This window comes from Enhydra lutris, unplaced genomic scaffold (assembly GCF_002288905.1).
Source record: "Enhydra lutris kenyoni isolate GAN:26980312 unplaced genomic scaffold, ASM228890v2 scaffoldscaffold28, whole genome shotgun sequence".
In the NCBI taxonomy this organism is placed as follows: Eukaryota; Metazoa; Chordata; class Mammalia; order Carnivora; family Mustelidae; genus Enhydra; species Enhydra lutris.
Genome location: NW_019154112.1, coordinates 3596791 through 3610059, shown reverse-complemented (window position 1 = coordinate 3610059; position 13269 = coordinate 3596791). Strand labels below are relative to the sequence as shown.

The 13269-nt window shown below is 43.0% G+C and overlaps 1 protein-coding gene across 1 annotated transcript in view; it reads left to right on the top strand.

Annotated features, from left to right (window-relative positions):
• LOC111152449 (transporter 2, ATP binding cassette subfamily B member) overlaps positions 1–9700 on the top strand; it is a 12886-nt gene extending 3186 nt beyond the window's left edge. Inside the window, exons 4-10 of the mRNA XM_022510945.1 lie at positions 2245–2517; positions 2629–2757; positions 3956–4144; positions 4300–4473; positions 4673–4832; positions 5176–5312; positions 5861–9700. Coding sequence (XP_022366653.1) covers positions 2245–2517; positions 2629–2757; positions 3956–4144; positions 4300–4473; positions 4673–4832; positions 5176–5312; positions 5861–6040 — 1242 coding nt within the window. The 3' untranslated portion in view covers positions 6041–9700. The remainder of the gene's footprint in view (positions 1–2244; positions 2518–2628; positions 2758–3955; positions 4145–4299; positions 4474–4672; positions 4833–5175; positions 5313–5860) is intronic.
• Positions 9701–13269: the final 3569 nt, after the last annotated feature.

Sequence of the window (13269 nt, the reverse complement as noted above, 5' to 3'; positions counted from 1 at the left end):
GAGAGAGAGAGAGAGAGAGAGAGAGAGAAGAGTGGGAGAAGAAGAGGGAGCATTTTTCTGGAAACAGGATAACTTCCTACTAGATTCTCAAAGGAGTCTGGGCATACCTTCTCCACAGAAAGATTAAAAATGCTGTCTTGGAGGATTTTAGGTAGAGTTTTCCCCTTTCTAATCAGGGCAAATCAATTTGGGTGGAGTGTAGAGAAAGTAGAAAAGTGCAGTCAGGAAGTCCTGAGTCTGAGTATCAGCTCTGCTTTCTCTCTTTTTAGAAAAGTGGTGGTAAAGTTTACATAACATAAGATTGACCATTTTTACTATTTTTTATTGTGCCATTCAGTGGCATTAAGTACACTCACATTGTTGTGCAAGGATCACCACCAGTCATCTCCAGAAACTGTCTCCATCTTCCCAAGCTGAAACTTGGTACCTATTAAATAATAACTTCCCCACTTCCCCTCCTTCCAGCCCTTGGCAATGACAGGTCTATTTCCTGTCTCCATGAATCTGATTACTCTAGGTATCTCATGTAAGTGGGATCATGCTGTATTTGTCTTTTTGTGATTGGCTTATTTCACTTAGTGTACTGTCCTCCAGGTTCATCCCTGTTGTAGCACATGTCAGAATTCTCTTCCTTTTTAAGGCTATATGCCATTGATGCATAGACCGCGTTTTGTTAATCCATTCATCTCTTTCCGGATGCTTGGGTTGCTTCTACCTTTTGGCTATTGTGAATAATGCTGCTGTAAAATGGGTGTACAAATATTTGTTCGAGTCTCTGCTTTCAGTTCTTTTGGGGATATACCCAGATGCAGAATTGCTGGATGTTATGGTAATTCTGTTTTTAATATTTGAAAGAGCCACCACCATAATGGTTTTCATAGTGCCTGCAACTTTTGACATTCCCCTTGGCAATACACAAGGGTTTCGATTTCTCCTCCTCCTTCTCCAGCACTTATTTTCTGTTTGTTTCTTGTTTGCTTCTTCTTTATTACATTCCCCGGTACTTATTTAGCTTACAGCTCAAAGTTTCTACCTTTTGACCACTTTCTTCCAGTCCATTCCCCACCCCTTCCTCTGGTCTCTGGTAACTACAAATCTGATCCCTCTCTCTCTCTCTCTCTCTCTCTCTCTCTTTTTTTTAAAGATTTTATTTATTTATTTGACAGAGAGAGATCACAAATAGGCAGAGAGGCAGGCAGAGAGAGAGGACTAAGCAGGCTCCCTGCCGAGAAGAGAGCCCAACGCAGGACTCGATCCCAGGACCCTGAGATCATGACCTGAGCCGAAGGCAGAGGCTTAACCCACTGAGCCACCCAGGCGCCCTGATCTCTTTTCCTATGAAATTTTTGTTTGTTTGTTTGTTTGTTTAGATGGCACATATAAATGAAATCACACGGTATTCCTCTTTCTCTCTGGCTGATTTCACTTAGCATAATGCCCTCAGGTTCCATCCTGGGCAGGTTCCATTGTCGCAAATGGCAGGATTTCCTTCTCTTTTATGGCGGAGTAAAATTCTGCTGTATACGAATATGCAGCGCTTTTTAAAAAATACCATCCTAATTTTTATGAGGTGATAGCTCACTGTGGTTTTGATTTGCATTTCCCTAGTGACTAGTGGTGTTGAACATCTTTTCATGGGCTTGTTGGCCATATCTATCTGTATCTTTTTTGGAGAAATGTCTGTTTAAGTTCTTTGCTCATTTTTTAAATTGGGTTGTGTTTTACTTGTTGAGTTGTAGGACTTCTTTCACTATTCTGGGTATTAGCCCCTTATCAGATACATGATTTGGAAATGTTTTCTCCCACAAAAGTTTTTAATTTTGATGAAGACCAATTTTTCTTTGTTGGCTGTGCTTTGTGTTATTCCAAGAAATCATCACCAAATCTAGTGTCATGAAGCTTTGCCCTGAAGTTTTCTTCTAAGAGTTTTATGGTTTTAGCTCTGGTTTAGGTTTTTATCCATTTTGAGTTACATCCCCACCTTTTGTTAACTAGCTGTGGCCCTTTAGGAAAATGATCCCTTCTGGTTTCATTCAGACACTGCGGGTGGTATGAATTCCCTTAAATGAAGGAGCAAATGAAGGAGCCTCTATTCCCTACACTACCTGGCAGTAAGAGCTCAGTAACATTTTGTTTCCTCCCTCTCTACTCTCAGTTCTTCTGGAAAGAAATGTAAGGAAGAGGGGAAAAGGACAGTTAGATATTTTTAGGTAGCTTGGGGGAGCATCCCCAGGACGGGGATGAGACCATGGCGGGGAGGTCTCCTGTCTTCTGCCCCATCAGCCCCTTATATCCCCCACCCCCCGCCCACTTCTGCAGGCACTGCTTCTGGACATCCAAAATGCTTTGGCGAAAGCAGGACAGGTGGTGCGGGAGGCTGTTGGAGGGCTGCAGACGGTGCGCAGTTTTGGAGCCGAGGCCCAGGAGATCCGTCTCTATAAGGAGGCTCTGGAACGGTGCAGGCAGCTGTGGTGGCGACGAGACCTGGAATGTGCCCTCTACTTACTCTTTCAGAGGGTGAGGAGGCTGTGTGGTTGGGGGTAGGAGCCAGAAAGGGACAGGGAAGGCAGTGGGGTCCCCGCTACTCTGTGTGGTGGACTCTTTCAGGGCTTTCTTCTCGCCCTGCAGATGGTGCACTTGGGAATGCAGGTACTAATGCTGAACTGTGGGGTGCAGCAGATCCTGGCTGGGGACCTCACGCAAGGTGGGCTGCTCTCCTTCCTGCTGTATGAGGAGGACATGGGCCATTATGTGCAGGTGAGTCAGGAGCCTGGACATACTCTCACTAACCGCCCCCCCCGCCCCGTTTTCTCTCTGGCCTCTGGGCCTTGGCCTTTGTTTGAGCCCCTTAAAAATACAAACCAAACCAACCCCCAACTCATTGTATTATGGAGAACTTCAAATTTATGCCAAAAAATAAAAAGATGAACTATAATGAACCTGCATGTACGCATCACCTGCTTTAAAATTATCAACTCATGGCCATTCTGTTTCAACTGTACCTCCACCCATATTATTTTGAAGCAAATTCAAGATATAGTTTTATCTGTAAATGCCTCAGGGCATACCTCTAAAACATAAATATTTAACAAATATAACCAGGAAACACATTACACCAAAAAAGTGTAACAGTAGTTCCTAAAATTTATCAAATACAGGGGTTATATTTCCACTTGTCTCATCTATGTAACATATGTGTCTATATTACATTTATCTCTCTCATGTATGTCTGTGGTAGCATCAGCCATTAATGCTCAATGCCTAGATCCATTCAAATCATTAGGGCTCGCAAGACTGTGACACTCTACCATTCCTCCACTTATTAGCTGGAATACATCTATCCAGGGAGACTTACCCTGGTCCACTCTTTGATAACCCAGTGGTACAGTTTGAGTAGGAAAGGCAGAATACCATTTGGGTTTTCCCCTAGATTTACCAGTTTTCAAAAATAGCTACTTCACCTTGGTGGTTATTTTATAATTTTCCTACATATTTGTGAAACATCTTTTATGTATGGAGAGCTGTGCTAGGCACTCTGGTGGCTAGAGTGGCAGAGATGAGGTGGGCACAGTGCCTGCTTTTAAGGAGCTCCCTGTCCAGTTAAGGCAAAACAGAACGGTGCACAAGTAATACGGAGCGGGAACTGGAGGGTCTGGGGAAAGAATTAGCGCTGAACCGGAGTACGGACCTCTTTATCCTTTACGTTGCAGATTGGCTTGCTGGGGCCTTGGGTTGCCTTTAAATTCCATCTGAATTGCACATTTAGGGGGAGGGAACCCTTTTCGGATGAGGGGAGGTATCCCCTCCGAGTACAAACGAGCCCATCTCCGATTACGAACACTGCTACCAAGCCTGACCTGGACAGAGTGTGGCAGGGGAGCGTGCGAGGAGCTGGGGACCTGGTTTCTGGTGAAGCTGCATTTGGGGAGCTGACCCCTCCGTTCCTGTTTTCCAGACCCTGGTTTACATGTGCGGCGATATGCTCAGCAACGTCGGGGCTGCGGAGAAGGTGTTTCAGTACCTGGATCGGAAGCCAAAGCTGCCTCCGCCCGGGACGCTAGCCCCTCCCACTCTGCGGGGGCTGGTGGAATTCCAAGACGTTTCTTTTGCGTATCCCAACCGCCCTGACCAGCCTGTGCTCAAGGTGCCTGAGAGGGGCCGCAGGGAGGGAACCCGGACCTCGGCTCCCAGGCAGCACGGCCTGTAGTAGATCTTTTGTCTCTGAGAGGTTGATCCTCCCCACGACAGAACCAGAAGGCAAGGGCCGTGGGGCAAGCCTCTGTTTCTCGGCTTTTCTAGGGGCTGACGTTCACTCTACGCCCTGGTCAGATGACGGCTCTGGTGGGGCCCAATGGGTCCGGGAAGAGCACAGTGGCTGCCTTGCTGCAGAATCTGTACCAGCCCACCGGGGGACGGCTGCTGCTGGATGGGAAGCCCATCTCCGAGTACGAACACTGCTACCTGCACCGACAGGTGGGTGGTGGTGGGCAGAGGGCCTGCGGTGAGGAAGAGGGACAGGAGATAGGAGGGAAGAAGCATGTGCAGAGAGCATGGGAGATCCGTGGGAAGAAGCACAAGGAGCCCATTCTAAGGGAGATAGACCAGGAGGAAAAGAGGATCCTTGCCATGGAGGCTTGACACACTGTCCCCTGCTCCCATCCCCTCTGCACAGGTGACTTCGGTGGGGCAGGAGCCTGTGCTCTTCTCCGGTTCTGTGAGGGATAACATTGCTTATGGGCTGAAGAGCTGCAGTGATGAGAAGGTGATGGCAGCTGCCCAGGCCGCCAATGCCCACGGCTTCATACAGGAGTTGGAGCATGGACTGAATACAGGTACCTTCCTTCAGAAGAGGAGCTGGAGCTGCTTCCTGGGGGTGCGGGTTGTGTCTGCTATTTCCTTGCCTGGTGCTTGGCTCCCACTTTCCTGCCTTCCCCAGCACCGGCACCGGGAGTTTTCTAGTTGCGGGTCCTGGTTGGGAGACAGCCCCCGGGGTAGTAGTGCTCCCTCTCTTGGGGCAGCCTCAACAGGTGTCCACCCCTGCCCTCCTGACATAGGCTTTCATGCCTCCCTCATGGGTGCTGGTGGAAAGACCAGCTGTGCGCTTGTCCCTGCTCATGGGGAGGACGCTGTCGTGGCCACTTGTGTCTGAGAAAAGGTATTTCTCGGAATCCTCAGATGTAGGGGAGAAAGGGAAGCAGCTGGCTGCGGGACAGAAGCAGCGTCTGGCCATTGCCCGGGCCCTTGTGCGGGACCCACGAGTCCTCATCCTGGATGAAGCCACCAGTGCTCTGGACGTCCAGTGTGAGCAGGCTGTGAGTCCTGAGGCGGCAGGCAGTGGGACCTGAGGCTCATGATTGAAGGACCAGTGTATGCAGAATTGGGCAGAGGAAGACGAATGGCCCACTAGTGGAAGACTATCTGTGCTTTCGCAGGGAGTGGGGAGTGGAATGGAGAGTATGGGGTGTGGGAACAGTCCCTCCTTTTCCCCAGTTCCCTTTACAGCGGGACAGCTGAGAGAGAAGGGCAGTGCAGACTTTGTCGTCTTTCTCATCGTTCACGTCTTCTCTACCCTGTGCCACAAGAGATATTGCCCAGTTGCGATATGGTGCCCAACCTGTTCTTATTTTTCTTTATTATTTTTTTTTAAAGATTTTATTTATTTGAGAGAGAGAGTGAGAGCAAGTGAAAGAGCTCAAGCAGGGTGAGCAGCAGAGGGAGAGGGGGAAGCAGGCCCCCTGACAGGACTTGGTCCCAGGACCCTGGGATTATAACCTGAGCCTAAGACAGACCCTTAACCCACTGAGCCACCCAGGTGCCCCTCTTCTTACCCTTCTGAGGCATTATGATCCTCCCCCTTCAGCTGCAGGACTGGAAATCCCACGGGGACCGAACAGTGCTGGTGATTGCTCACAGGCTGCAGACGGTGCAGAGTGCGGACCAGGTCCTGGTGCTCAGGCAGGGTGAGCTGCGGGAGCACTCAGAGCTCATGGAGGGCCAGGACCTCTATTCCCGCCTGGTGCAGCAGCTCCTGGAGGACTGAGAGCTCGGGGACACGGGACCCTTCCAGTGGTCATCTCCATGATCCAGAGTAGCTCGTGCTGGGAGTTTCTCTGGGCTTGTGCTGCTGGGTAGTTGTTCCTAGAGCTATTGGCATGGTGGAAGTTTGGGCCACGTGTACTGACCGGGGGTGGGAGAAAGGGGGGTGCTGTCTGTTTCCAAGATCCTCATTTCCCTGCTGCTGAGTATTGTGGCATAATACATCTATTTAAAGTACATTTTCCTTATTATGTAAATAGCACGTATACGTAGAGGAAAGTAAAACTAACCCTTGTTTCACCTCCCAGAGGTGACCATAGCTACTGTTTTGCTAGCTACCTGTGTCTTAATCTGTTTTTTGAGATAAATATTAGCCAGTATGATGTAAATATTCATGAGGTTGCCTTTCTGTGTCTTTCCCCTTTCACACTGATATCTGATATTTTGGGGGAAGCTAGGATATGGAGGGGTAGAACACTGTTTCCTAATTAACAATGTTAATAAAAAACTGGTAATATCTACCATTTATAGAGTTTTAATATGATAGGAAGTATGCTAAATGTTTTTCAGGCATTATCATATTTAGTCCTTTTCCTTAAGCCTATGTGGTTGGTTATTATTATCCCCATCTTACAGGTGAGGAAACTGAGTCTCAAAGAGGTTAAATAACTTTTCCAAGGTTACACAGGGGTGGAGTTGGAGTTGAATCCAAGCCTGACCCCTGAGTCCACAACCTCAACCAGTAAATTATATGACGTCATGTGTTCATAATCTTGAATTCATACTCAGATTCAGTAAAGAGCTCTGAATTCACTGCCTTCTCTCTAGTCCCGTGGTTATTATAACTTTCATTTAGTCTTAGATGATCTCATCACCAAAGAGGTTTCCCCATCATTGGCTCAGCTCTTCTAGCTGTTCTTTGTGAAGTCATTTTTCTTTTGCAGACACATAAGATGATGTCACTTCCGTAAAGTCCTTCAAGCTCTTCCTTCCTTTCTGCTCAGATCTTCCTCACAGCATGTGAGGTTGTGCAGCTCATTTGCAGCACCCTTCCCTGCTGCATTAAGCTCCCACCGCAAACTTCCTGCCCTCCTCATGCCTGTGCACCTTTGCATATGGTGTGTTCTTGCTGCTTCCTGAACCACCCTTTATGATTTACCCCAGTCCTTCAAGACTTATCTCGGGTCAGGTTTTCCATTCTGAGCTCAGTCTGGAGAAAGTGTCCTTTGCATGTGCTTCTGTTGTCCCAGAGCTTACCTCTTTCACAGCCTGTAGTAAACTCCTCATCCCCCCACCCCTCTGTTCTCCCACTAGACCATGAGTTCCTGGGGGGGAAGGCCATATATTTTACTAAGTTTTATATTGACTACCTGGCACAGGGCTCGATTCATAGCAGACAATAAGCAAATGTCTGTTGCACTAATGAGTAATTCTTCTCTGTCCTCCCTCCACATGCCAACCACTGAAAATTCAGAGCTGTGTGCATTACTGCCTTTTGGGAGGGACTTACCTTTGAAGGTTCCTATTCTAGGAAAGAGAAACTTTCACGTTCCCAGAAACACCAGGTGCTTTCCAGCTCTAGCAATGAACTACCCAGAACTTTTGCAGTTTTGGTTTCTTTTTTTCATCCTGGTAACTGTTGGGAATGGGCAAAGTGAGAGAAGGGAGCTTTCTTATGCAGGTATGCCTTCGCTTCATTCTGGTGTTAGTGTCTCAAATACCACTGTACTTAAATACCCATGTGGAGAGAGACAATTTTGGCCCAATTTCTTTCCCTCTTAACCAAACGTCCTTCCTCTATTTATAAAATGGGAATAATCATTCCTGTATGTCCCAACCTTAGGGAAATTGTTGCCCTCAAGGAGGAAGATGATCTGTTAAAATTCTTTGATAGCCTCAGTCTAATGACGAGAGCCTCAATATAATGACACCTAATAGTTTAAGCCTGCAAGGTTTCTTAAAAATAATAAAGCAGTCAAATCTTACTTTATAGAAAAGGAAACTGGCCTGAAACTGCAGGGCTACTCAGTGATTGAGCTGGGAAGAAAACTCAGGCATTCAGACGGGCATCAGAAAGATGCAGCAGACCTCAGGATCTTAGGGTGTCTGGAAAGTTGGTCATCTGAGGGAAACTCGCAAGTAGACCTTATGTCAGGGACACATTCTGGAAATGTTCCCTGGAGGTCAAAGTGTGGAACTTTGGCAAAAGCCTACAAGTGTGGTTTGTTTGGTAATCACAGATATGAGTAATTCTAGTCTGTTCCTGAGTTCTAGTTCTTTTCATTCACCCCGCCTCCCCCCCAACACCGTTTGATTTGCCTGCCTCATAACCTCCCCTTCTTGTCACTTACTTCGGCATCTTTCCCATTCGGTCATATTTTACTCTTTCCAAAGGATGGTATGAATGGAGAGGGGAAACCTTAGGAAACTCTCATAGATTTCTCTGGAGCCCGCAGACAACCCATCTGGTTTGCCCAGTGTGGAAATGGCATTGAATTTCAAGTCCTTTATTCCCCAGCCACGTAGGGTAGCCCCTTTGCCGTTCTCATGGCATTCAAGAGGAGACTGAGTGCAGTTGTCAGAATTTTGGAGAAAAGAATAGGAGTAAGGAAAACAAAGATCTTCCTGGTTTTTGGTGCTGAGTGAGCCAAAAAAGCACCCATCTGATTGAATCTGATGCCCATTTAGTAATCGTAGGAAATACTGGGTTTTGAACCTAGAGTTTTATGGACTTATGAATTATTACAGTTCATGTAATTGCCATTACAATAACAATAATCATTCAAGTGCTGTGCTAAGTGCCTCATGTATATCTTTGTACTTTTTCCTCAAGATAATCCTAGGTGCAGATGTTACTATATCAGTTCTAAGAATGAGAAAGTGGACGTTTAGGCACATTGTCTGGCTCACAAAGCTTGGAAAAGGCGGACTCTGCCCAGCTTTACTACAAAACTCAAAAGAGTTGCCTATACTCCTTCTATCTGCTTACCTTCCTACTAGTCTCTTTTTAAAAATATATTTATGTGAACCAGGAAATATATTAATGGGGTTTAAAATTGAAGAGCCCCAACAAGGTATGTAGAGGAAACCCTCACTCCCATCCTTCCCATGGTTTACCAAGACCCCTTGCGCACACAGTCCATGTTCCAAGCTTTATATTTATCCTTCTAGGGAAATTTCATGTATATTTAAGCACATTTGTAAATATGTTCTTGTTCCCTATTTTTACAAATAGGTCCTTAGATGCACTGTTTTGAACTTTATTTTTTTTTATACTTAGAAATATACGACTATATAGCATTCTATTTTATGGAAGTACTGTATTTCATTTAGCTTGTCTTCTCCTAGTGATGGGTAGCTAGGTTACTTGAAGTCTCTAGCTAGTATAAGCAATGCCTTGTGTAGACATTATAATACATGTGTGCAAGAATACCCATAGGATAAAATTCTAAACGGGGAGTTGCTGAGTCCATGTGTATGTATATATATTACTGATATTGATATATGTTGCAGAATTGCCCTCATAAAGGTTGTATTCATGCACAGTTCCATCAGTAATATATAAATTTATCTGTTTCCCCACATTCTCATCAACATGGAGTGCTGTTAAATTAGCTTTTTAGGCTTTATCAATTTTATGAATAAAAAGTGACATCATATGGTAGTTGTCATTTGTTTTTCTTTTATTACCACTTACATAAGCATATTAAATTGAGCAAGAAAAATTGGGATACAGGAAACAAAAATGACACACACACACACAACAATAACAACAAAATATCTGTCTATAATATTGGTAAATCAGAATGAGGAATGAAGAATAACTATAAAAATCACGAACAGATATGACTATGAAATTTAAGAACACGATAGAACAATCACAACATGAGAATGAGGCAGATAAAGTAAAACATTCAAAAGCCTTTGTTTTATTTGGAAGGGGGGTAGAGTTTAACTTCAGATGTTGCCAGTTTAAAACTATGTTAAAAATGTAGGGGTAAAAATAGAGTTACCCTATGACCCAGCAATTGCACTACTAGATATTTACCCCCAAAGATAGAAATATAGTGATCCGAAGGGACACCTGCACCCCAGTGTTTATAGCAGCAATGTCCACAATAGCCAACCTATGGAAAAAGCCCACATGTCCATTGACAGATGAATGGATAAAGAAGATGTGGTATATATAGACAATGGAATATTCCTCAGCCATCAAAAAGAATGAATTCTTGCCATTTGCAATGACGTGGTTGGAATTAGAGGGTATTATGCTGAGCAAAATCAGTCAATAAGAGAAAGAAAAATACCATAAGATTTTACTCATGTGAAATTTAAGAAATAAAACAGATGACCACAGGGGAGGGGAAGGAAAATAAGATGAAAACAGAGAGGGAAGCAAATCATAAGAGACTCTTAATTATAGGAAATAAACTGAAGGTTGCTGGAGGGACGTGGGTGGGGGGGATGGGGTAATTGGGAGATGGGCATTAAGAAGGCCACTTGATGTGATGAGTGTTGGGTGTTATATGCAATTGATGAATTACTAAATTCTACCTCTGAAACTAATAAGGTAGGATATGTTAATTAAATTGAATTTAAATTAAAAAAATTAAAAAGTATAGGGGTAACTCTTAACTAGAATTTAAAATTCTTAAGTCAATAAGAGGAAGTTAGAGAATACATTTAAAATGTACTCAATTTGGGTGCCTGGGTGGCTCAGTGGGTTAAGCCTCTGCCTTCAACTCAGGTCATGATCTCAGAGTCCTAGGATCAAGGCCAGCTCTGCTCAGCAGGGAGCCTGCTTCCCCTCTCTCTCTGCCTGCCTCTCTGCCTACTTGTGACCTCTCTCTGTGTCCAATAAATAAATAAATAAATCTTTTCAAAAATGTACTCAATTGACAAACCATAAGAGACTCTTAATCTCACAAAACAAACTGAGGGTTGCCAGGGGGTGGGGGCTAGGGAGAGGGTGGTGGGGTTATGGATATTGGGGAGGGTATGTGCTATGGTGAGTGCTGTGAAGTGTGTAAACCTGGCGATTCACAGACCTGTACCTCTGGGGCTAATAATACATTATATGTTAATAAAAAAATTAAATTGGGGCGCCTGGGTGGCTCAGTGGGTTAAAGCCTCTGCCTTCGGCTCAGGTCATGATCCCAGGGTCCTGGGATCGAGCCCCGCATCGTGCTCTCTGCTCAGCGGGGAGCCTGCTTCCTCCTCTCTCTCTGCCGGCCTCTCTGCCTACTTGTGATCTCTTTCTGTCAAATAAATAAATAAAATCCTTAAAAAAAAATAAAATAAAAAAATTAAATTAAAAAAAAGTACTCAATTTACTATAAGCGATGAAAGAAGAAAAAAGTGAAGCGAAGAAACAATGTAACAAAATAGAAAACACAATAATAGTAGAAACTAATTCAGATAATTTTGTAATCCCAATAAATGTAAATAGCTTAAGTTTGAAGTTAAAAGAGGTTTTCAGGTTGCATTAACGATACAGCTGTGCCGCCCGTATCTGTGGGGGATATGTTTCAAGATTCCCCCAGTGGATGCCTGAAACCACAGATAATAATTGAATTCCAGGTATACTTTGCTTTTCTCTATATGTATATACCTATAATAAGGTTTAATTTATAAATTAGACACAGAAAGAGACTAAGAACAGTAACTGATAATAAAATAGAACAAATATAACAATATACTGTAATGAAAGTCATGTATTGTTCTCTCTCAAAATACTTATTGTACTATGTCACCCTTCTTAGGATGATGTGAGATGATAAAATGAGTGTATGATGAGATGAGGTGAGGCAAGTGATGTAGGCATTGTGACCTAGCATTAGACTACCATTGACCTTCTGACCTGTTGTCAGAAGGAGGATCATTGGCTTGTGGGCGGCAGTTGACCATGTGTCACTGAAACTGCAGAAAATGAAGCCGTGGGTAAGGCACTCACAAAATCCAGTTACATGCTCTTCACATTAGTCACAAAGAAAACCTAAAAACATGAAAAGGTTAAAATCAAGACGTGCAATAGGATATACAAAACTGACACTAACAGAAGACAATGTTAGTAGTTACTTTGATACCTAAAAATATAGTTGAAGGCCAGAGGCATTAGTAGAAACAAAGACGACCATTGATTAATGGTAACAAGAAGAACATTGTACTAAAACAGACTCGGTCTACACCTAGCAAAAAATACCACAAAATATGTAGGAAAATATAGGTAGAATTAGAAGAAGAAATTGACAAACAGAAACATTTTTCTCAATTAATTGTAGGTTGAGTAGAGAGTAAGGATATAGAATAAGCTTATTGATGGCCTTGTCTATAATATCTGGGAGTCTAAAGCTATCTCACAAAATGGATAAACCAAGTATTCATATTTATAACATATTAAGAGTACAAAGGTAAGTACAAGGAAAATGGAAGAGGAGAGGAGAGGATGTAGGTTAGCACTTTTATGATGTTCATAACTAGTAGAAACTAAAGAAAGAGGGAGCTAATTGTATTATATAAGAATAAAATTATCAGGACAATCCTCAAATATACACCTTTTAAAATATCTGAAAAACTGCAATTTAGAAAACACGAGACACAAAGATTTTCTAAAAGAATTACTCATATAAGCAGCATATTTAACAGAAAATAATTTCACCTACAAATCACAAATTACACTGAATCTATTTGCTATATAAATTTTAAGTGAGCTTAACTGATATATAAAATAAATAGTTTTAGATTAGATTGAAAGAAAAACTGCTGTTTGTAATATGCAAAAAACACACCTAAAATAGAGTGACTCAGGCCCATTCATTTATTCAAAAAATAAAATGATGGCAAAGGCACAGCAAACAAAAAGGAAGCAGAGGTCACAATACTATTAATAAAAAGGTGAAATTCAAATGGAAAAAAAATTGAGTGAGGCAAGAAGGCACTTTATAATGTAAAGTGTAAAATTCATAATGGATACATAAGATGTGCATTTAAGTTCTAGATATCACATAAACAACTCTCATAAAGCTGAAATTAAGGGAGACACAAGGAAAATATTCAGAAATGTACTAGTATTAGATGACTTTAATTTACTTTTCTCAGTGGACAAAAATAAGTATAATCACAGAAGATAGTCCAACAGTATAAAATTAGATCTGATGTATCTATATTAAATTTTCTTCATTAAAATTAGAGAACACATCTTTTCACACTCTAGCAAAACATTAATGAAAATGG